General features: G+C 35.7%; 1 protein-coding gene across 12 annotated transcripts in view; it reads left to right on the top strand.

The window, feature by feature from the left end:
* SOX6 (SRY-box transcription factor 6) overlaps positions 1-25,458 on the top strand; it is a 702,902-nt gene that overhangs the window by 664,114 nt on the left and 13,330 nt on the right. For 9 of the 12 annotated variants that reach the window (XM_030918953.1, XM_030918959.1, XM_030918957.1 and 6 more), the window contains 2 exons: positions 16,879-17,112; positions 19,684-19,900. In XM_030918953.1, the coding sequence (XP_030774813.1) occupies positions 16,879-17,112; positions 19,684-19,900 (451 nt within the window). The remainder of the gene's footprint in view (positions 1-16,878; positions 17,113-19,683; positions 19,901-25,458) is intronic. The other 3 variants (XM_030918955.1, XM_030918960.1, XM_030918954.1) reach the window with 1 other exon arrangement.

Below are 25,458 nucleotides of genomic sequence, written 5' to 3'. Positions count from 1 at the left end.
TTAAGAATAATGGAAATGCAGTAGTTAGGTTGCTTTTGGAGATCTGTAAGTCTCTTCATTCCTCTGCTCTCTTTAATATTATTTCAGAGAGGATGTTCAAGTAGATATCTTTCCATGTTATAACACGAGAAAGCTTAGCTGGTGTTAGGTGGGTTTTCATTCAAACTCATACTAGAAATAACTCCTTTCCTCCTCTCCTCCTGGATGCCAATAAGTAGGATTTTACTGTCTACTGTGACTGATTGATGCCTTACAGATCAGTCTTGTACTTTTGCCTCTCACTTAGGAGTGCAGTTTTTCTTTTTAATTGTTTTTGTTCAATGGGTATTTACACCTGAAACATGATGATGCCAAAGTTAGGTCATAGTACCAGAGGGGAAAGATTATGTAAGAATGCATCGTCATTTGCTATATACTATAAACTGCCACATTTAGGAATAGGCTATGGCACGTAACTCTGAACAAAAATGTAATATCCCAAGTCTCAGACCTGGAAAAAAGCATTTCATAAGCAATATGTTCAATCATTTTAAATTTATATTAGAAATGTAAATTGAAGCTTACTGGTATCAATATATGTATATGTATTTTTTTACTTTGATGGTGGAGAAATTGCTCATGGTGTTTCAATATAAGCTGACTCTTCTGTGGGAAGGTTGATCCTACATAGGGACAAAATGAAACAGGATAATAGCTGCTCCATGCTGGACAGCTACAGAACTGTTCGTGGAGAAGAAGAAAAGCAATTGTCAAATGTCCCTGAAACTTCATTGCCCTCCATTTATTTTAATTCCATAGTCAATAATTTGAATCCTTTGTAATTCCAGTGAGTCCTTTATAAAAAAAAGCTGATCTGTAGGTTCACAAGATAATGGTCTCTTCTTCTGGCTCTGTATGAGCAGTATGGTCTGACTTCTGTTCCCATATATGAGAACTGCGGAGATGTGAGATGGTCTTTCTTGGTTGAGCCCTATGCCTAGTCATTGTATTTTAGTCTGTATCATGGAGAACCTTTTGAAATATATTTTTAGCATTTGGGAAGAAAAGAGGCTCATTAAGGAATAAATTGCATTTTTCAGTTAACTTACGAGTTTATTTAGTAACTCCCTGAAGAGTAGAATGTAAAATATAGCAAACATCACCCAGGTATGAGGAAAGTCTACAAAGGGAACACATATGAATTAAGCACCTGCTATGTTCTTGGTACTGGAATAAGCATTCTACTAATTCTGTTGCCATTATTACTGCTACCTATTTCTAAAAGGAACTACTGCTTAGTGAGTAGGTATTGGGTTCCAGTCACTGTGCTAGGAAATTTAGAGGTATGCCCATTTATTTCTCACAAAGATGCTGCAAGTTAGAAATTATTAGCTCTCTTTTATAGAGAAATGAAACTACAGTTCAGAGAAAGAAAATAATTTATCCAAGGCTACTTAGCTAGGAAAGATCAGATCAACAATTCAAACCTAGATCTGTCTATATGGCATCTGAGCCATGCTGCCTCCTGTTTTTCTCCAAGATGAGCAACTAAATTGGTTGCCTTTGTTGGATTAGCTTTTTCCTATAGTTTTCATTAAAAAGCAGAAAATTTTAATTAGAAACGGAAACTGAAAGTTTTTTTAATCCATTAAACCACAGAAATATTAGGCACTTTTCAAATACTTTCACCAGTTCTTAGGGTGAAGAAGTATTGGTGGCCCATCAGATTGGATTGATCTCTAAAATCCTTGATCTCCTTTCAGTACTGTTCATTCCTTAACCCTAACCTTAAAAAAATAATTAGTTTCTGCTGCTCCCATAATCTGCATTTTCCATTCTAATGAAAGACAGATTCCGGCCAGTTAAACTAATCATGTTAGGAGTTTTAAAAGCTAAGTTTGGATGCCATTGAAACAATTCAGCTGACCATTGAAGAAATTCATTCTGATGGAAAGTGTGAAATTTGAGATAGTTACATTTGAGTGCCCGTTGTGATTTTGCCATTTATTAACTGTGAAACTTGAACAATTTTAATCTCTCTAAACCTCAAAGTTTCCTCATTTGGAATGAGGAGTATGGATTAGGTAATCTTTAACATCCCTCTCCTGTTAGAGTTCTCTAATTCAGTGAGTGTGTTTTATCTATTTTATAATGAATCTGATATTTAAGGAAAGTCCTAATGTATGCTTACTTGAATGCATATATATACATATATATTTGCACACACACTACATCATTAGAATAGTTTTCAGATTTAATATTTCCAAAAATCTCAGACATGCCTTACCATCCTTCCAAGGTTTTTCTAGAAGCAGGGAAGCTGACGTCTCAGAACTCTACAGTATGGCTAGTCAATCAAAGAAAGTAAGACTGGAACCAGTAATCTGTGAGTCCCACACAACTACTATGGGTACATTTTTCACATCAAAATTATTCTTATTTTATAGATGTTTCAAGAAAGGACACTTAACAGAATATAAGAAATAAAATTAAATTTCTACAAGATTTGATTTCAGAAATTCCCAGGTTCTAATAGAACATGTGGGCATTAGAGACTCACTCTAAAATTCTCACTGTTGAAGATGTCCACTGTACTGTACTAGTAAGCATTTGAGTATTTATCTTATGCCATCCTGGCTACTAGACCCTGGGGATAAGGGTAGCAGCTAAGGATAAGACACAATGCAGTTACCACTGTTTCGGGGTACATAGTCTAGAAAAGAAAGTAGGTACATAAAACTGGTAATTTGGATAAAATATGGCAAATGTTAAGACGGAGGTACACAAAGGGTGCCACCTGTCAGAGCCTAGGCTACTTATTCTAACCTGGCAACCAGGTAAGACTTTCATGGGATAAATAATCCCTGAGATGAGTCTTCAATAATGAGTGATTGGAAGATGGCCAGGTAATTTCAGGAAAGGAGGGAGAAAACTCAGATTCCTAGTATGTACACACTCAACACAGTGTGTAGAGAACTGGAAGTAGTTCAGTGTTATAACACAAGAAATGTTCCAAGTAGAATAGCCAGAGCTGGTACTGGAGCCATAGTTAGAGGGCTAGGTCACGGAGAGCCGTCCGTACTGTACTAAGGAGTGTGAACTTCATCTTGTGGGCATGAGGGAGCCATTGAAGTGTTTTAAATATAGCAGTGGCCTAGTCCAAATTGCATTTGTGACAGATCATTCTGGCTGAAATTAGGAGGAGGTATTTAAGTGGAGGTTAAAGGATTTAAAACTGGGTGTAAGAATATCAGCTGGAAGGCTAGTTTTTATAATACTCCAGCAAAGATAGTGAAGGCTAAGGCAATTGATGAAGATTGAAATGAGAGAATGAATTTAGTAGTATCTTTGTTAACTAACTCCTGAGACCTGCTTCATCTTGCTTTGCACTTCTTAATTTCACGTAGAGTCATGACAGGAGCTAGAGTTGGATAAAGCCAAAAGCTGCTGAACAACACGAATTATTCAGTCTACCAGCTTTTTACCAGCCTCTTTATTCTCCAAGGGCGTCTTCTTGAACCTGAGCCCAGTTGTCCTGAAAACTGGTTCAAACTTAAATGATGCCTTTTTACCTGGGCTCAACAGCTTGTAAGCCCTCCTCCTATGTATAAATACAGCATATAGATAATAAGCGGAATATTTGATGCTCTATGCTACCTTCAGGTCATTAAAATAAAGAATATAAGTTATCCCAGCTGCCCTTGGATTCTGTAGTTGAAATAAGATAAAGGACTCTGTTTAGCTATCTGTGTAAAGTAAATATAACTTGAGAATTTTTTAAAAAGTAAACACAGGCATCAAAACTGAAAGAAAGAGACTTGAAAATACAGACTGGTATATCACTGGTTAGAATTTCCTTCATTTTGCAAAGCCACCAGCCACATGCATCAGCTCACCACAAAGTCATTAAGCCTTTTTAAGCTCAGATGAAAAACATTAACAAATACCACAAAAGGCTTTAGTATAGCCCCTTTGTTCATTCACATATGGCACTTTATAACTCCTGCGCCACTCCGGTCGTGTGTTTGTTTAAGCTGCCTCCATCAGGCTGGTCCTGAAAGAACAAAAGACATCTTGAGCAATCCTAAGCAGGAAATGGGCTAATCTAAACATGGTTTGTGACACTTTAAGTAGAATAGAAAGGGGAGGGATTGATTAGTCATTAATGTCCAATTGGCTCCATATGGATGTTGCAATAATAAAGCCCTTTTTCAGAGCAGTAGCCGAGTTATTGAATTAGAGGTTTATGTTTCCTCAGAGCTGACCTTAGGGAATTCCCTTTGGTTCCTCTTGTTGATCTTTTAAAGAGAATGGAGTCTCTAATAGAAAAAAAAAAAATAGAAGTCTTATCCACAATAACACTTGCTCATAATCCTGTAACCAAGGAATGCATTAATTTAGCATTGTTTTAATCCCAGCTATAATTTTAGTCTTTAGTGCTTTCTCTACATACCCTTGCATCTTTGGTGGGGCAGTATTTCAGAGAACAATTAGACAATGGCATGAACTACATAACTAGTAATGGGCTCTTCTAATGTGCTTAGCTGGGCAGGGAAGTGGCATCCTTAAAGGGGGAAAATAATGTTCCAGCCAAGAAATGGTGGGCTTTGAAATTCAGAGCTGTTTCAGATTGCCGAATAGTGATTGGGGTAGCTTTGGTGAAGGGGTGATGTACTAGGCTGAAAGTCAGAAGATCTAGGTTCTAGATCTGGCTCTGCTTCGTATTACCAGCAACTGGTTAATCAGGGGAAGGTGCTATTATGTCTCTGAGTCTTACTTTCCTCATTCATAAAGTGGGTGAAAAGATATCTGCCTTCCTACTCATTTTCAAAGATTATAATGAGGACAAAGATAATGTAATTAGTGAAAGCACTTAGTAAATATTATTTTATGCAAAGTTACTTAGTACACCTGGTGTTCCTATCCTAGAAACCGACCTCTGGCCTAGTCTATCAAAAAGGTAAATTGCTCTTTAAAGAAATACTTTGGTACTCTGATTAATGAAATGCTTGTTTCCAGCCAAGAGCAGTGGCTCATCCTGTAACCCCAGCACTTTGGGAGGCCAAGGCAGGGAGATCATTTGAGGCCAGGAGTTCAAGACCAGCCTAGCCAACATGGTGAAACCCTGTCTCTACTAAAAATACACACACACACAAGATTAGCTGGGCGTGGTGGCTCACGTCTGTAATCCCAGTTACTCAGGAGGCTGAGGCAGGAGAATTGCTTCAACCCAGGAGGCGGAGATTGCAGTAAACCAAGATCACCCCACTGCACTCCAGCCTGGGTGACAGAGTGAGACTCTGTCTCAAAAAGTAAAATTAAATTAAATTAAATTAAATTAATAAAAATAAAAAGTTTGTTTCCAAAGTGCCCAGTGGAATTTTTTATGTGTACATTATATATAACTAGGCCTTTCTATTCATATCTCTCTCTCTCTCACACACACACACACATTCTCATCCTCTCTAGTTTATTTGGTGAATTTATTGATCTAGATAGCTTCAATAGTTAAAGTAAATAGGGATTTGTTTTTACTAGGGCTAAAGAACCTTAAGATGAAAACAAAGATATTAAAATTAACTTACGGTCTTCCTCAACATTGAGCAAATGAAGAATTAACACTTTAATTAAAGTACCACATATAATTCATCTTTTGTTCCTGTACTGTTGGCTCTTGCATATTCACCAATCGCTAGCTCAGAAGAATTGTGTATCCATATTTTGCATTTGTCTTCCTTAAGTCATTTACCTATCAGTAGGTCACTCTTTGCTAATATATCTAGGTAATTTTTACAAAAGATACAGAGAACAAAGCATACTCTACACCTCTGGCATTTCTTCTTCTCAGAAGATGAACACATCACTTCCTCACTTCCTTAATGATTAAGGCTCTTGCTCAGCCATGGAATGTATTTTGCCTGCCAAATAAACCACTAGGATAGCCAAATCCTTTTTCTTTTTTTTGCAAGAAGAAATCAAACTTGAAATCCAAGCAGCCTTCCTATAATGAAAGTAAGTTCACATTCTGGCAGAACAGGAATGATAAGTTAGCAGTAGGTTTCCATAATCATAGAGGGACATCTATCAGTCAACACAATGAATTTGACCTCTATTGTATTAAGATAAATTTGGTGGGATAAATATGGTGAAAAATCAAATCTGTGTAGTATTAATACTCTCTTTTCTAATTTCAATCCCCTTCTAAAATTTCATCTTCTGCATTTTTGTTTCTAATGCATTCAGTATCATTTTCTCTATTAACCCAAATAAGGGACTATCAAATGTATTATGTCACTCTTCAGAATCCCGCAGGAGAAAATTTCTATTAATAGAAAAAACTATTCTATTAATAAAATGAAGTAGTCTGAAATACTGTGATTGTCAACAGTTCTGTCAAGGAACCCAATAGTGATACTTATGTCTCTTTCTCTTCATAAGCAATCAATTATAGTTTTTTTGCTGTTCTTAATAATTCATTTTAGTAAATGAGATTATCTTTGAGTTCACAATGGCCTGAATATGCCACCTACTTTTCAGGTCCACAGAAAAAGTAACCTTTCAAAAAAAAGAGCATTTTATTTGTTGGATGGTTGGTTTTCTGCTTTTTCTTGTGCAGTTATTTTGTTGTCATTTTTGCCTTTTTTAAACTAAGATTTAAAACAGTTTTATTTTGAGTAGTATTCCATTGTATGGATATATCACAATTTGTTCATTCTCCAGTTATTTTCCTTTTTTCTATTATTAATAAAACTGCTGTCATATTCTTATATAAGTCTATTTTTGACAGAAATTTTAATTTGGTTGCTGGGTCATATGCAAATATGCATTTTAATTAGAAGAAATTGCCAGAAAATGGTTATGCTGTTTTATACTTTCACCACCAGTATATTAGAGTTACAGTTGTTCCCTATCCTTGCCAACATTTAGCACTTAAGCCATTCCAGTGGATGTGAAATGCATCTCACTGTGGTTTCAGTTTGCATTTTTCTGATGATTAATGATAGGGAATACCTTTTCATCTGCTTATTGGCCATATCTATATCCTTTTTTATAAAAATGTTCATTTAAGTCTATTGTCCGTTTTAAAATTAGAGGTTTTTGGTCATTCTTTATATGTATCCTGGATGCAAGTTCTTGTCAGACATGTGTGTTCTGAATATTTTTTCCAGTATGCGCTTTGACATTTTATTTTTTTTAACAATGACTTTTGATAAGCAGAGTTGTAATTTTTATAAAGTTTAATTTAACAGTTTTCTTGTATATTTAGTAATTTATATGTTGTATCTAAGAGTCATTTTACTTTAAAGTCACTAAATTATTGTTTTATGTATATTTAGAGGAGTGTTATAGTTTTTTCTTTCTTGATTTAAGTCATGATTCATCTCTAATTGTTGGATATAATGTGTGATACAAGATCCAAGATTTTTTTCCAATGTATCTATCAACTTGTTCTAGCAGTATTTGTTGAAAAAACTATCATTTTCCACTTTAACAGCCTTGGTTTTCATTAAGGTAGTTTGAATCCTCTAATTTTCTTCAGGTTTGTTTTAGTTTGTCCTACTGCTTTATTTTTCATATGAATTTTAAAATCAGTTTGTCACCTTATATGAAAAAAACTTTGGATAATTTTTAGTGGAATTTGGTTGAATCTGTAGATAAATTTCAGAACAATAACACTGTAACAATATTGAGTCTTCTGATTAATGAACATGGTATATTCCTCCATTTTTTTAGGTCTTTAAGTCACAAATGTTGTATTGTGTTTAGTGTAGATGTCTTGAATACTTTTGTCAGTTAAATTTATTCCCAAGTATTTTATTATCTGATACTACATATATAAATTTGAATATGATTTTTTAATTGCTGCTAGTATAAAGAAATATGATTGATTTCTGTATTTTTTATTGTTTATTGCAATACTGTTAAATTCACTTATCAGTTCTAGTATTTTGTAAATTCCTTAGGATTTTTTATGTAAACAATTATATATGAACAGATGACATTATTTATTCCCTTATAATTTGTATGCTTTTTATTTTTTTATTTTTTATTTTATTTTATTTTATTTTTTGAGATGGAGTCTTGCTCTGTTGCCCAGCCTGGAGTACAGTGGCACGATCTCGGCTCACTGCAGCCTCTGCCTCCCGGTTTCAAGACATTCTCCTGCCTCAGCCTCCTGAGTAGCTGGGATTACAGGCATACGACACCATGCCCAGCTAATTTTTGTATTTTTAGTAGAGCGGGGTTTCACCGTGTTGGTCAGGCTGGTCTTGAACTCCTGACCTCATGATCTGCCCACCTTAGCCTCCCAAAATATAAAGCATGAGCTTTTTATTTTTTTGATTGTTGATTAACAATGGTGAGAGTGGACATCTTTGCCTTGCTGTTCATTTTTGGAGAAAGCATTTGGTAGTTCACTATTATGATGTTACCTGTAGGTTTTTCTTAAAAGCCCTTTATCAGACTGGGAAAGTTTCCTTTTAATACTAATTTCCTGAGCATTTCCAACATGATTGAGTATTGAATGTTGTCAAAACCATTTTCTGAATCTATTGTGATTACCCTGTGTTTTCTTTCCCTTTGTTCTGTTAATGTAATGAGCTACATTGTCTGGATTTCAAATATTAAACCAATTTCACATTACTGAGATAAGTTCTATTTGGTCATGATGTATTATCTATTTTTTACATTTGGCTGGATTCAATTTGTTAACATTTTATTTTAAAATTTTGCACTTATGCTCAAACCTCTGTCAAAGTGTGCTGCCTCATAAGCTTATTTAAGAAGTGTTTCTTCTTTCTCTACTTTCTTACCTTTATGCAATATTATTCTTATTTTCCTTAAATGTTTGAAAGAACTTACCAGTGAAACCATTCAGGGCTTCAATTTTCTTTGTGGATAAGTTCTTGGTTATAAATTCAATTGATTGATTAGCTATCAGTGTATTCAGATTTTCTATTTATTCTTGAGTGAATTTTGGTAGTTTGTGTCTTTCAACAAATATGTTCATTCTATCTAAGTTGTCAAATTTATTGAAATTAAGTTATTTATAATATTCCCTTTTTATCTTTGTAATATGGATAGTATCTACAGTGAAATCTCCTCTTTCAGTCCAAATACTGGCATTTTTGTCTTCTCTCTTTGTCTGTTGACCCATCTTACTTAGGATTTATTAATTTTGTTCTTTTTAAGTTTCTAACCTTGGCTTTGTAAGTTGTCTTTATTATATCTGTTTTCTGTTTCATTGATTCTTACTCTTTATCCATTCAGAGAAATCACTGACTTTTAATTAGATAATTTGATTTATTTCTGTTTAATATAATTATTAAATTTGTTGGGCTTAGGTCTTACACTTTAGTATTTTTTCACTATTTGTATTTGTTCCCTCAGGTTTTCATCTTCTATTTCTCCTCTTCTGCCTTCCTTTGTGTTAATTGGATCCCTTTTAAGGTCTTTTGTTTGAAGTACTCTGTTGAATTTCTAGCTATACTTCTTTGTATTTTTTACTTTTGTTTGTTTTTTGTTTTGAGTCAAGGTCTTGTTCCATCACCCAGGCTGGAGTGCTGTGGCCCAGCCTCAACCTCCTGGGCTCAAGCAATCCTCCCACCTCAGCCTCCTGAGTAGCTGGAACTACAGGTGCATGCCACCATACCTAGCTAATTTTTGAACCTTTTGTAGAGACAGAATCTCAGTATGTTGCCCAGGCTGGTCTTGAACTCCTGACCTCAAGAGATCCTCCCACCTCTGCCTCCCAAAGTGCTGAAATTGCAGGCATGAGCTACCTCGCCTGGCCTCTTTGTATTTTTTTAAATTAGTTTTTCTAAGAATTCACTATCAAACCTTAATTGAGTATCCTTACAGTTAAAATTTTATCACTTCATGTAAAATAAAACGAGCTTTAACAATCTAATTCTATTTATACCCTCATCTTTTGTGGTAATATGCTATTGTTCCATATTTTACCTTTTTATATGTTATAAATCCCACAGTACAATGTTATATTTTCTATTAAATAATTCCTTGCCTTTTAAAAACATTAAACAATTAGCTGTTTATTAGTGAAATCCAGAGAAGAAAAAATGGTCACAAATCATTTTTAATATTTTTCCTTTCTTTCTGTATATCTGGTTTTTATTGAGTGTTATTTCTTTTCCTCTTGAATAATTTCCTTGAATATCTCTTTTGGTGTTTGTCTGCTGATAACTCATTCTTTTAGCTTTTAATCATTTGAGAGTATATTTCATATTCATTTTTGAAGCATATGTTCACTGGATAAAACTCTGAATTTATTTCCATTTTTAGAGATGTTCCATAGTCTGCTGGGCTTCATTGTTTCTAGTGAATAATCAGCTCTTATTTGTAATTTTGTTTCCCTGTGAGTAATATGTCCCTTTTCTCTAGAATTTTCTCTTTGTCTTTGCTTTTCAGTAGTTTAACTAGTTTCTAGGTGTGGTTTTGTTTGTATTTATTTGGCCTGCATTTCCCTGAATGTCTTAAACCTCTTAGCTGATGTTTCTCACGAAATTCAGGTAATTTTCAGCCAGTATTTGTCTTCCTTTTATTTATTTATTTTTTATTTTTTGGTCTCTGAGTCACATTTTCCTGCTTCTTTGTACAACTCATAATTTTTTATTATATATTGTATGTTGTGGATTATCCATTGTAGATACTCTGTATTCTATTATCTTTCTCTGAAAAATTTTAATTTGGGGGGCAGGAAGCAGTTAAATTACCTGCTGTACACGTTGAACTTGTGGAAACTTAGTTTTTGCATTGTTAGGGAGAGTCTTTTTTAATTTTGTTTTTAGTCTTAGGGCAAATTCTTAGTCCTGGCACATAGAATTTATTCCTAAGGAGTTGCCCCTCTGGAGTTTCAGTGGAAAGCCCAAGGTGTTTATGAATTCTTGCTAGCTTGATAGGATTCAAATTCAAATTCCGTTTCTCTTGCAAAAGGCATCAGTTGAAATCTCTTTTCAGATTTTCCAGATACACAGCTCTATTTTTTCGTTGGGTTCACTTGAGTCTTCCAAATACATGGCAAGTTCAGGGGTCAGCTGCCACTTGTAAGTTCAAACTCTGTCTTCTGACACATTAAGCCAATTAGACTGACTTTCTATTTGTATTCTAGCCACTCCATGCTATGAAGACTGGGAAGTGTCTTCATGGGAAAAACTATGAAAACAGAATTTCATTTAGTAAAATGCCTTTCATTCTAGGATGGAATCCACTCCAGTTTCTGTTTAGTTTTGGTAGCTCTCAGGAATCTTCAACATCTATGGGTTTTTTTTTTTTTCATATTTTTTCAGAGTTTATATTTATTATCTGTTGGAGGATAGGTCTGATATGAGCTATTCTGCCATTACCAGAATTTGATTTTATAATACAACCTTTTGTGCCAATATTTTGCATGTATCACATTAATTCTGTCTGACAAAATGTAAGTTTTAATGAGCCCTTGAAGAGGTAGTTACTTTATTTTTCTCTATTCTTTATTATCAATTCACTGGTAATCATTGAGACTATTCAATGGTAATTTCTCATTTAGTTTTCCATTCTGATCTCTTCTGGAACATATTTTTTCCATGTTACTCTTCTGCTTAAAAACCTTAAAAGATTTCTTAGCTTGGCATTCAAGGTGCTTAGCAAATTTGGTCCCTATTTACTTTTCTGGTTTCATCTCTTAGTACTCCCCTCTTTTTTTACATTTTTACATAAACCCAAGCCATCACCAGCTTCTTTTTATTCCCTAAAATTGTCCTTTGCTTTTGTTATAAACTGTGCCTTTGCTCACACTGATTTCCTCGCCCAAAGTAGTTTCACATTCATACCTGCCGGTAAATTATTACTTCTCCTTTAAGATGCCGCTCAAGCACCACTTCAACTTTGAAGCCTCCCTAATATTTATCTCTGTCCACTCCAATTGTGTTAGTAGCTTATTTTCCCTGCTCTAATAGTATTTTTAAATTACCTCTGGTAGCATCGTTTGTAATTTTTAATTTATGTGTCTTCTCACATTGGACCAAATTCCTTAAAAACAAAGTACATGTATTATCTGTCTTTGTATACCCCATCACAATGCTGGGTACATATGAATTGTGTCAGAAGTGTTTATGGAATTAATAGATAAATAAATGATTACTAGGCACATTATAGAATTAACCAGAGTTCCCCTTAGGGATAATTTTTTATATGCACAAGCACTCACTCATTCACTCGGATATCCCTTGGAATTTAACCAGGAAGGGGCCTCTCCAGGATTAGTTCAGGACCATTTCCAGAGGCTGTGATGGTGAAACTGGCCTTCTTTCCAACCCACCTGGAAAAACTCAATTTTGTCTTCTCTTTAAATCATTCAAATCACAGCTTTCTGAGGAGATTTTTGCCTTGGCAATTTCTATTTTCTCTCTGCAGATTAACTATCTTTAACCGAAAGTTTGCCTTTACACAAATGGAGATGAAGGATGAATTAACCAATTTGAGCCTTCTAGGGGAAGTTGTACAGAGCAGCCTCTCCTGACATACAGGGACCTTGCTTTCCCTTGAAGCCTACTGTGGTGCTGTTGATCTCTTGGGCTTTCAGTAACTGTCATTTGGGACTGCTGTTGCTGGCAATTAAAGACTCTTAGGTCAGCTGGAAAGCCGTCTCCAGGTACATAGCTGTGGGTCTAGGCTTCTTCTAACTGCTTTCCATGAAAAAGCATACGCTGAACTCACAAATGACTCTGCTGCTATTAAAAGGAGAAGAAGCTGCCTCATAGAATTATGAGCCATTCCAAGTTCTGGATTCTGATGCAGACTATTGGCTATTTAAGAATGAAATGTTTGGTGTTTTGCACTTAATGATGGATGGAGCAGTATGAAATCATACAATATGCATATTTTTAAAATTAATTATAACAAAGTGAATTTTAGACTTCAGATACACAGATTAATAGTATACCTTTTGAAAACAATTTATAATATGCAATAAAATTTTTCTTACGTGTTTATAAGGGTTTTCCAGGTATGTAATTTCCATTTTTAAATTTCTGAATTTGTACACACACATACAATCGTAAGTATTTCTACTGTGGCAACAATTCCTTTACCATTTTGTTTCAGAAGCAAAGTTTAGGGACACTTTCTAAATGTTCTTTTGACTTTGTAGCTTCTAATACTTTCTTAAAATTCTGAATCTAAGCTTAACTCAAACTTAGATTGTAAATTCAAGTAATAGATAAGTTGTCAGCTTTAACTGAAAAAGAAAAGTAATATTGAGAAATGTTTTCTATCAAAATATTTAAGAAATATTCGTTGAAAACATCTTTCTGCATAGTACTCATATGGATGCTTCAATGAATTCCATATAAGTCTTAAATGGCATAGTCACTTCAAAAAGACAGAATAGAGGAAACCCTCAATATGTATTTGTGGGGCATTTGTGGTTTATATTACTGTATTTTCTGTACATTACCCAGGTGTTAACTCAGATATTATAAATCTAGGGAAGGATAGACTCCCTTTCTAGGATGTTAGTGGTGGTAGTGAAAGCAAAGGTGAGACCATTTTTATATGCAAATTTGGTTTGTTGTTGTTTTCATTGACTTTCTAATTAAGGAGAGTGACCTCCTGGGCATAATTTTCATAGTCGTAAAATAGCTTTAGAGTACTACGTATTTGGGAGATAGAACAGGAAGTGGGCAAAAATAGGAAGAGTGGGAGAAGGAAAAACAGGAAAACATTTTCCAAGTTATGATTTTGCAAAGGGATCTGGGCACTGCAATCTGTGTGGTGTTAAAAGTCGCTGCTGTAGTTGATCAGGTATCAGATTCACTTTAAAAGTAGTTTCAAATGTTGGCCTCCCTGGGTAAATCTCTTCTTCCCAAATCTTGGTTCATCTGATACAACATTTCTAGTTTAGCTTAGGATGTCCCCATTCATTTGTGGTTCACTCCTTCTGGAAGAGAGAAGAGGTGACCAGAAAAAAGAGATGTGCACATGATCTAAAGCATTTTCTATTCTTTGCCTTCTTAATTCATGTTTTTGTTCTGTGCACTGTGCTTGAAGTTTTCAACTTCTGGAAGCGTTTCATGTGAGTCCCAGAAAACTGCTGTGTAATCAATTCCTTATCCTTCAGCTCCTGAAGATAATATGTGATGTAGGAGGAAAAGTAAAGGTCAGTGCAGGGTAGAGGTCAGACTTGAGCTCTATTCCTCAGAAAAAGGTAGAAATTGGTAAAGTAGAAGAGAGTAGGAAGGATATGTGAAGACTGTGGTGTAGCATGAGTGGGAGAGAGATTGGGCATATGTATGGCATATCTGGGAGACTCAATTGGTACCAAGTAGAGAATCTAGAATGTTTATACTAAAGCTAGCATCTAAAAATCCACTATGATCTCTGTCAGTCTTTGGGAGAGTAGAACTTCCCATTTACAATGAAATACATATTTTAAATGAAGAAATAAATGGAAGCTGACTATTTGGTTTTGCTAGAGGTGAAGAGAAAGCTACAACAGAAGAAGCAGGTCTCATATGTTAATCACCTGTGGCATAGCAGTTAACTTAGAATAATATTGAAATGTTTTTGCATCTGACATTCTCCACAAACCTGTCTCCTTTTATGTGAATGCATGTCAGTATATAAATTGCTGAATCCATGTCAGTTGTAAAGTAATGGCACTGAGGGCATCATAAATTACCATGGTGATCCTCAGGAGAAGACACTGTCGTATCTGAATGAGTGTTTCACTTCCAGAGTAATGTATGCCTTCATCTGGCCCAGCAGTCAGCATATTGCCCTGTGTTGATGGATATTGTCGGCTGGAAGCTACACTACATTTCACTGCACAATAAACATGGCTGTCAAACCCATATAAAGTGAAATCAATTTATCCTGTATGGTCAGTGCATTTTAAATGAAATTAATGTACTGTGGGTATGGTGGCAAAAAGGTATCATATTAATTATGCATCTTGGGATCTAAGACTTTTCATGTAAAGGATCATTCTATCTAGTAGGCCGAAAAGAAGGGCTGTTTAGAAAATATGTTATTTTTGTATAGTCTTCAGAAAGTAGCCTTTCTGCTCTCCTTCCTGTTTAGAAAAAAATTCATGTTAGCCAATCCCACCCTTTTATACTGTCTTTTGTTTGCAGTAAATGATGACCATATTTGCTAAATAATAGTGCACTATAATGTTGTAATTTATTACTGGCTTTGACATAAACAAATTTCTACTTAACCAAGGTATCTAAAAATAGAGAGGAAGGGCCAGAGATTGATTGAATCATGTTGGTCCTGTATAATAACTTCACTGAGCAGAAAGGATTTACTTTTTCCAGAAAATAGAAATGTTGATGTTAATGTACATTTTGCTTCTAAACTTCTGGGCGTAGGCTTTCCTGTTATGTGGTAGAAGCCTTGTCTGAGGCTATCAGTCCGACCACTTTACGTTTAATTATAGAAGTTCTCAATCTGTGGGAGATATTCAGGAGTTGCCACATCACAAAGTATACATCAGTATATCACCCTGGTATAGGGTGCATGAAGACAAGTAAGAGCCATGTTCATTCATTCATTTATTTATTCAATCATTCATTAATATAACATATTTTACTAATTGAAATCCTATGTGCCAAGTACTTTAATGAATCCTAGGAATAGAGCAGTGAATAAGACCCAGCCCTTGTCCTATCTTCAAGGAGCTTTCAATCTCGTATGTTACTAGAGTCAGCTCTTTGGAAATTATAAAACATCAGGAATTTAGGCATAGTTTCATAGATGTTAAAGAACTACACTTAAACAGAAAAATAGAACAGGATGCTTGAAATAAATGCCTCTTAGTCTATGACTTTTGCATATGAGTTGAAAACCAAATAATCTTTGCTTAATGAGTATTTTCTTATCTGTTATGTGAAAAATCCTGAGGATACAAGAATGAGTACAGCATAATCACTAACTTTAGGTATCTCATATTCCTGAGAGGAGTGGAAAGGAGGGAGATAGTCACATAAACAATAATTACTATGGGTCATGTCTCCTGAAAGCAGGAGGACTGAGTGCAGCCTGGGGAGCATCACTGCAAATTCTGTTTCTTTAGCCTGAATTACCCTTCCCATTGGACTTTACTCCCTCTCCCACTCACTTGCTGATTCCTATTCATCCTTGAAGACTCAGTTTAGACATCTCCTAGGAAACGCTAGCTGACCATTCTGTCTGGTGCTCTTTTGGTGCCCTTTTAACGTCAGTATAGTAGCACCTCTTACCCTCTTTGTTATCGTTGTCTATCCTTACTCTCAACTGTGAGCTCCTTAGAAGCAGAGGCTGTTTTATTTACCAGGTCTCCTTAGCACCTGGCATAAAACCTAGGTTACAGTAATTGCTCAATTAATATTTTTCATAGAATTAATTCATTCAATCATGAAACATGTCAACATTGAAGGATGAATGGGATTTAGCATGAAGGAGTAGGAGAAGGGTCTTCTAGGCAGTGAGAAGAGCACAGGTGAACACAATATTGTGAAAAACAATTCTATTTGGGGTAAACATATAGAGTGGTTGTGATCTGGGGCAAATGCGTCTAAAATGACTGGTAAGAGCATGCTTTTGAAGAAAGGAATTATAGCAGGAAAGTTTGCCATAAGGTAATGTCATTCATTGCTCTATAATCACCTCCCATTTATTGTAGTAAATGTGGTAAGGTGTATAAAACACACACAAAATTAATTCTTAGTGTGCCTTTGAGGGCTACATCAGAAGAGCCTGTAGAATTGTGCTTTGAACCTACCTTCTACTTCCAAGGAGTCACTTAGAAAAGAAGAGGAAGACCTGGGGAAAACAGCTGACCCAGGTGGCAAGCTGTGTGACATTATCCACAAAATAACACTTTCCATTCATCTTCTTCTTCCTGCCCTGACATTACAGGAAGTAAAGCAATGAATGGCTCTGCAGCTAAACTACAGCAGTATTATTGTTGGCCAACAGGAGGTGCCACTGTGGCTGAAGCACGAGTCTACAGGGACGCCCGCGGCCGTGCCAGCAGCGAGCCACACATCAAGCGACCAATGAATGCATTCATGGTTTGGGCAAAGGATGAGAGGAGGAAAATCCTTCAGGCCTTCCCCGACATGCATAACTCCAACATTAGCAAAATCTTAGGTAAGTGCAGCAGCGCAGCTAAAGCTGATGATCTCCCCCCGCGAGTCCCATGAGTGCCACCAGGGTGGGAAGCAGGGGCATAACTAGGATCCTAAGGGAGATTGTGGCGGGCACAAGTTAGACAAAGGTCAGACAGCTGCCGCAGGAGCCTTCGTCATCACATCTGCCTCCCCCACCCCATAACGTGGCATTTAGGTTTGGGAGTTATTATATCCACCAGGTGCCAGGGCAGGACTGGCTAAACACTTATTTTTAAGACAAAACTATTTATAGTATGTGTTAATACTGTGAATTTAGCAACTCTTGAGTGGTCACTGCTAAACAAGAATCATGGAGACAAGCTTTATCTCTTTTTACTGTGCAGTTCTCTTAAATTCATACAGTTGCTATGAAGTACTCATAGACCCTACAGTTTTCTGTTTTAGTGTCCTTGGGTTTATATGTCCCACTGAAAGAATTCATCAAGGAATAGAAACACAAAATGGTGTGAAATTCATGGAGTGCAGAACCATGCCTCTGATGATCACTTTAAAACTTGTAAAATAAATCTACAATTATTTTAATAGGACAGACTAGTTCAAATTTCATAGCAGTGAGCTGAACACATGAAGCACAGGGCAGAGGCCCAGTTTGTGGTAAATTGCCAGAGTGATTCTCTATTTCTGAGGATTAAACTCAAGCCTTGTTCTATTAGTGTGGAGCTTGCCTAGTGCGGATTGTACAGTTTGGAATTATTGTGCTCAACATGTTAAACATATTTTATTCAACATGCAGCATTATAGTTAACATGTTTCCTCTTTAAAAAGGAAAAACACAGAAGGCACTGTTCTGCTTAAGCTGTCACGATGTGACAAAATCTCAAAGGAAGCCGTTTAAGAAGCTGAAAAACATTAGAGACTTAAACTGTGGTTTTAATTTTTTAAATGTTTTGTTCAAAAGTAATAAATATTTAACCTGAGTAAATATCAGTGATCTGGACGTGCACAGATACACGTGTTTTGTCACTGTATAAATAGTTTAACTTGATTCTGAGGCATTTTGAGGCAGTGAACTCTAAGAAAAATTTAAAACATACATAAGATCAAATAGTGGTGAAATGTTAAAATATGTTTTTCTTTTTTTTCTTTTGATTTTCTAATTTCAAAATGGATACTAAATGTCACTACAATTAAGTGTGGTTTTCGTTTTCAGAGCTTCAGAGTTACTCATAGGGATGTTATTCTTTTGAATTTAAATACCTTTCAAACCAAAATGTTCCTAGTGGACATACATTTTTTTTTCTAGTTAAACGATATTCTAAAAAAAAAAAAAAATCAGTGCTTCTCTGGCCTTACAGTTTTATATCTAACTTGAAGATTTTCTTATTTTTCTGCCCTTTTAGTAGCAATATGAGTAAGCTTTCAGATGGGCACAGAGCCTCTCTCTTTCCATTTTGGCAGCTATGGGGAATCTATATCATTTGTGTGCATTCTGTGAAAAAAATTATTAAGAATATAGTAAGTATATTCATTAAAATGTAAAGTTTTAAGTGCAAGCATTTCAAGAGCACCAAGAATTCTTTGTTAATTGGGGCTTTAAGCTGCTGGAAACCAGCAGAACAGAGAGAAGCATATCTGCATAAGCCTTCTACACAACTTTTGCACAACAATCAAGAAAGAGCAGGGATGGATGTGCTATTAAAGCAGACCAGGATATTGCTGGCTGCAGAGAATATTTGTACAACTTTTCCATTTGTTTATGTACGAAAAATCTCCACTGAAGAATAGCTAACATCCAGCCTGCACAGCTGTTACCGCTTTATTCACCAACGAGACACAAAAATGCAATTTGATACATGTAAAAAAACACATCCCCTCTTCATCAAGTGTTTAGATAATTCTTTATAAACAATATTAGAGAAGTGAATACTTATCCTTCTTCCTGTATAAACCATATTAAAATTTTTTACTTTTATTGGTACAGCTTTGAATGAACGTTTATAGTACTTGAAAATGGTATATATAATTCCAACGGTACCTTCCGGTTCTAAAGCTATAACTTCTTAAGTAGAGCTTAGGTTTTTTAATTACCTAGGCCATGGGAGACTTGTGCACAGTAGTTTTTCATATATGGAAGGATTTCAACATCTGCTGACATCTTGTCAAAGGATAGTTGCACTAAAGATACTTGGAGTTTGGGAGATGTTTGAATTTCTAGGACAAAGAAAGCTTTTCCTGAGAAGCCTGTCATGCTCAACAGTATGCTTAGGAAGTTTAGCCTTTTAACCCTGTTGAGAGGATAGGCAGATGGATGGGGAAAGATCTTGGTGTAGGCGATGATCTTTAAGCAGCAAAGATGTATTTTAAAACGTATAGTAGCATCAGTCTTAAACTATTGAGAGAAATAATACGAGAAAGTGTTATATGCTTTGTACTATAAACTAAGAGTATAGTTGGGATAGCAAGTGCTATGTGGTAATTGGAGCCACCCAGCACACAGATGAGTGAGGTGGTGGAAAGGTATATCTAGTTCTGTTTGCCTAGAATATGTTGCCTTGACCACTTGGGTACTTAAGGCTATTTTTATTTCTAGGATCTCGCTGGAAATCAATGTCCAACCAGGAGAAGCAACCTTATTATGAAGAGCAGGCCCGGCTAAGCAAGATCCACTTAGAGAAGTACCCAAACTATAAATACAAACCCCGACCGAAACGCACCTGCATTGTTGATGGCAAAAAGCTTCGGATTGGGGAGTATAAGCAACTGATGAGGTCTCGGAGACAGGAGATGAGGCAGTTCTTTACTGTGGGGTAAGTATTCCTGAATTTAGCCACCTGGGCTTTTCTTTTGCAGTAAGTAACTATAGGATGGCTACTGGCAGTGTGTTTGGGAAGGAGATTAGGGAAAGAGGAGGTTGTGACATACTGAAGGGGCTTGGCCATGAGAATCTTTGCTGTGTCATAGGGGCACTGCCTTGCACCATGGCTTTTGCTCAAATCAAGCCAAACCTGGAAGAGCTCACTCCTAGCTGATCACCCCTGTCATTGTCTCCCAAGCCAATTTAAGATGCTCAGTGCCCACACACAGAGTTTCTGCTGGTTTATTTAAGCAGACACACAGGGAGAAAAAATAAAAACTAACCTTAAGAAATCCCCAGAAGCTTTCCAGCTTCTCTGGGTGGTGCTTCTGACTCTAATCACAATAGTCTGCTTTTGTTGTGGGATCTACCACAAGATAATTGGCCTTGACATTGGTTAGAGGATCTCATTTTTGGGATAAGATCCAGAACTCCTGTTGCAGTAAATTATTCTGTGGTGGGAGCAGTAACAATGTGTATTTTCTTGCTTAAATCAGAAACTAGACATGCTTTTGATATCTTCAAGTCTGATTTCATGTCATTTTGTTTAAAAATTAGGTAATAGATTTCTGGTATAAATTTCGACTTGGCTGACTGGCTGTCTGCATTCAAAAGAGGCCCCTCATAACCACAGTAGTCAGGATAAGTAGGGATGCAGATAACTGTAGATTCCAACATACCTAGACCTAGAAGCACAGCAGGGTGGCAAACCCAGAGGGCCATTTGAGGCACAGACCTGAAGCGGCTGGACTCAGAGTAGGGAAACATTTGGGAAAGAGCTTGAGAGAGAGAAGTGGAGTAAGCAAGAGGGAAGCTGCATTTGCTGTGAACTTGGAGGAGAACTGAGGAGCTGTACTGTGCCAGGGAACTAAGAGAGCTTCACTTGAAGGTAGAAAAAGAGATACCTTAAAGGAGAAATAAAGAGCAATTTACTTTTAAGGGCACTCAAGAGGTAACCCCATGGAACAAAAAGTTGGTTTCAGAGCATATGTTTAAAAGGAATAGTAAATAGAATAAGAAAACAAAGCCAATGAAAGTAGTCTGGGTCATGAATCTGTGCAATACACTGCAGCGTTTTGGGGAGGAGCGTGGGCTTTGGAGTTTGACTGCTGGGGTTCACATACTGACTGTGGCATCTATCTGGGCAAGTTATTTAGCTTCTCTAACTTTTATTTTCTCATGTGTAAAATGAAACGAATAGTAGAAACTATCTTGTATGATTGTTGAGAGGATTCAATGAGGCAACGCTTTTAAAAGTACTTTATATAGTGCTTAATACAATATCAGTAAAGGTGAACTCTAGCATTATCATTACTATTTAATATGTATTTCGTATCACAGAAAACCATATTTTATATCACACCAGATGATCAGTGAATTTCTTTATACCATGGCAGAACCTTTTAGAGGTAGAGAGAAGTTTAAGCCACTTTATTATAAAAGATCCCAGTATGTTAACAAATGAAGACATGACAAAATAGGATTACCAAATTCCTCTATATTATAAATGTTTGTAATTTTAAAGGTAATGCGTTTAACACTAAAAAGCGCAATGCGGTGTAATTGGGCTATTCAGATGATAATTAGAGGTTTTATGAAAAATACTAATTCATAGTCCACTTTAAGATTGTGTGATAAACATTCTCTTTTAATCCTGTTAGTACACCTCTAAGATTGTGTATAATCTCTTTTGAACAATCCAAAGTTTAAGTCTGAGACCTTTTGCGATTCCTGCCCTTGTCCTCAGTCATGTTCCTTGTGTGTATAGTGATACATAGCGGGGCTGTTTCGCCAGTCTGGGAGGCTACTAAAGGTACTGTTTTAATACCTTGATGTAATACTTATTTGAAAATATGAGTTGCAGTAATATTATTGAATTTAGTTCCCTTTGCTAAAAGGTACATTGAAACAGCTCTGGATCAAAATACCACAACAAGTACCAATGCATGTAAAATAAAAAACTAAAACAATTTAATAACATCTATTATTTATTGACTATCTAGCATATACTAGGATTTTAGATATATAGTCCCATATTTCTCTAAATAAGATAAAGAAGTTGAGTTTTAGAGCGTTTCTGTGGCTACAGAAAGGTGATAAAGAGCAAAGGTTCAAATTCAGGTCTTGGCCCTCATCATGCCAAATGACTGAGGAACTGTCTTTACCATTTTGTCTCAAAATATGCCTCATGGCCCTATGTGCGCAGTCATGAGTGTGGCTGTGCCCTCTGAGCAAGAGATCTTAGCACTTGGAGAAAATGAAGTCTCTGCTTGTGGTATATGGTGCATAAAAAAGAGCTTTGAAATTTAGAGACTAAGTATCCTGTTCTTGATAGTATAGGACAGTCCTTTATGGAAGGATCATTTTAGACTGCAGAATAGGGCTACTGAAGAGCAGGCAATGATCACAATGTCTTATTCTTTGATATCAATGCTGAGCATTTTCCTCTCTGCCCAGCTTTGATAATACTTGCTACATAGAGCCAGGTGTCATTTCTGCTTAAGGATTTTTATTCTCTTTTAAGTAGTTGTAGTTGATAGATTATTAATTTCCTGAGGTTTATCTTTGGAAATTGATCTTTATTAGATATGAGGTTATTACAAGAGTTGAGCAAAAAACAAACAAAAATTCAAATATTGCTATTGATGTCTTGATGGAATGGGGTGAGATCAATTTTTATAGCTGATTTTGAAAGGACATGCATAACTTTCAAGACAATAAAAGTGCATATACTGCTCAACATTTTCATGCATTTTACTGACTACACAACTGTGGCTGATGAGTTAGATTTTTTTTTTATTACTTAGCTATTATGAAATGAATTTATCAATAATATGGAATGGAGCAAAGTTAGCTCTTGCCTTGGTTTTAACCTCTTCAGTTTGCCGAGTATCGAAATGTTGTAATAATCCAGATAAGAGTACTATTAATGTAGAGGGACTATTCATTAGGGTACATATAGCTACAATGATGTCTTCACAAGAACTATGACCAAATATACTGCCATTTATTTGAAACTTATTTGGTAATTTACCTATGAACTCATAGAGAATTATGCAGGTACATTCAGCCCTCCGTATGTGTGTGGATTCAACCAATTTTGGATCAAAAAATTTTTTTAAAAAAATTCCAGAAAATGTTGCATTATTGCTAAAGTACACTATGTAGTTAGGTCTACAGTGTTTGCATCTGTATGGAACATCTACAGACTTTTTTTTTTCTTGCATTTATTTCCTAAACAATTCAGTTTAAAAGGTGTTTACATAACATTTATATTGTATTAGCTATTACAGATAATGAGATTGTTTAAAGTATATGGGGGATGTGTGTAGGTTATATGCAAATACTATACCACTTTATAAAAGGGACTTGAGCATCCTCAGATTTTGTTATCTGTGGGGGGTCCTGGAAACAATTCCCCATGATACTGATATAAAACTAGTATAAAATATTAAATTTGGGGCTACTTTTTTAGCAATGATAAAGATAAATTATTGAATACTTACTGTGTGCTATGTACTCTGCCAAGTGGATTATACAGATTATTGCAAATAATTTGCAAGATATGGAATATCATTCCCACTATACAATTGAAAAATGCAATATTCAGAGATGTTAAATAATTTGTCTGAGGCCACACAGCTAGTAAATGGCTGAGCTGAGATATAAACCAGGTTTATGTGAATGTGAAACATATGTCCCTTTTACCAAAGGCCATTGGTAAGGACATGACATTACACACAGGCGGTATAGTGGAGTGGTTAAGAGCATCAATTCTGGAGTCAGACTAGTCTGGCTCAAATACTAGATCTGCACCTTCTTGGCTGTAGGAAGTAACACATGGCAATCTTTATCCATCTGAACTCTCCCCTTGCCCTTGGGAAACATTTATTCCTCTCCAGTTTCCTCATATGTAGAATGAGAATGACAATACCAATGACATATGCAGGACTCTTCTTGAAGACTGAGTAACTTACTATTTGTAAAGTGCTTAGAACATTGCCTGGCGTATGGAAAGCTTTAAATTCAAGTAAATATTATTATTCTAGAAAAATAATACTGTGTGCCAAGTATATATTCTATGTTGTATTAAAATAATTATTTTAGTGCCTTGTATTATAAGTGATTTGAACATTTGCCATTTTAATCTTAATTTTAAAGACGTTGAATCAATCCTATTTAAGACACTTATAAAATACAATTACATTAGCATAGATTAGCCATACTCTTTTAAGTATTGTCCTCATGTAAAGACCCTGGATTAGAACATTCAATAGGTAAAGTGAACAGATTAATATTATTTCTGTTCCTTCCTGCAATATCAGCTACAGAGATATGTGAGGTATAGGCTTATCTCCTAATGAAACAAACTTCCTTGTCTTTATTTATACACTTTGAAGGGTCTGAAGGATCAGCAAACAATGGGGCTTTGCCAGCATAAATATGTAGTTACTTTGTAATTGGCAAAGCTAGATTACACTCCAGAAATATTCCTGTAATTTTGAAGTCATGTAGCAATAGTGGGCTCTATCAGGGCCAGGTTTTACTCTTTACTTAGACTGGGAGGAAGAGTTCTTAAGTATCTCTGTTCGTATCAACTCATGTATATACTTTTACAAACATCCACAAATGTTGTTTTGCTGTGCACATTCGTTATTTGCAAAGCCCAATACCTGCCAGCTATTCCTGTTTGTGAAATCTGCAGTGTTTGAATTTTGACTTTGAAATTGATCTATAAAGGAAGGAAAAAATGCTTTTTAGGAAAGTAATTTCTGATAGACAAAGCTTGAGCCTGCTGGCTGGATTTCTTATTTTGTTCATTGATTTGTTAGTCAATTGGTAAGGGCCTCTTTGAAACCAGCTATGTGTCCAACACTTTGCTATATTAATATGGTACATGAGGCATTATTTCTGTACACATGAGTTTCAGAAAATTCTATAGTTGGAGAAGCCAGATACATATATGAATAGATTAGCATATAATAGTGTGTTATACACACACATACACACACAAGACATGGCACAACACTGCATATAACATTTTATGAACTACTAATCTTCATTTTGTAGACAAGAGCAAATAAAGCTCAGAGGAAGAGAGATTATTATGCATTATGGCCAAGCATGAGGCATTCTTGAGGAAGGAACTTGAAGTTTGGGTTGGTCAGACTTACAGGAAGTAGATTCCTGCTTTAGCATGGAGGAGAGCATGAACACATGGGGGAAAATGTGGATATATTCAATGATAAAAAAAAAAGGAAGTAGCCTAAGGCTTTTTCCTGGCAGTAAAGGAAACATAAGATGGGTAGGGTGGAGCAAGATTTTGGAAGCCATTGAAAGCCAGGTTTCTTCAACTGTAATTAGCTATGCACAGTTAGTTGTTTTTTAGTCTCTTTTTATGCTGATAATGATAGTAAGAGAGCAAGATCAGCGTGATGGTTAGCTTCTGATTTTGCATCCACAGAATTAGTTGCAACATAGAAGGGGCCTCAGATGTTATATACTTCAAAC

Source organism: Rhinopithecus roxellana, chromosome 15 (assembly GCF_007565055.1).
Source record: "Rhinopithecus roxellana isolate Shanxi Qingling chromosome 15, ASM756505v1, whole genome shotgun sequence".
NCBI classification, from domain to species: Eukaryota; Metazoa; Chordata; class Mammalia; order Primates; family Cercopithecidae; genus Rhinopithecus; species Rhinopithecus roxellana.
This window is presented reverse-complemented; position numbering and strand designations above follow the sequence as displayed.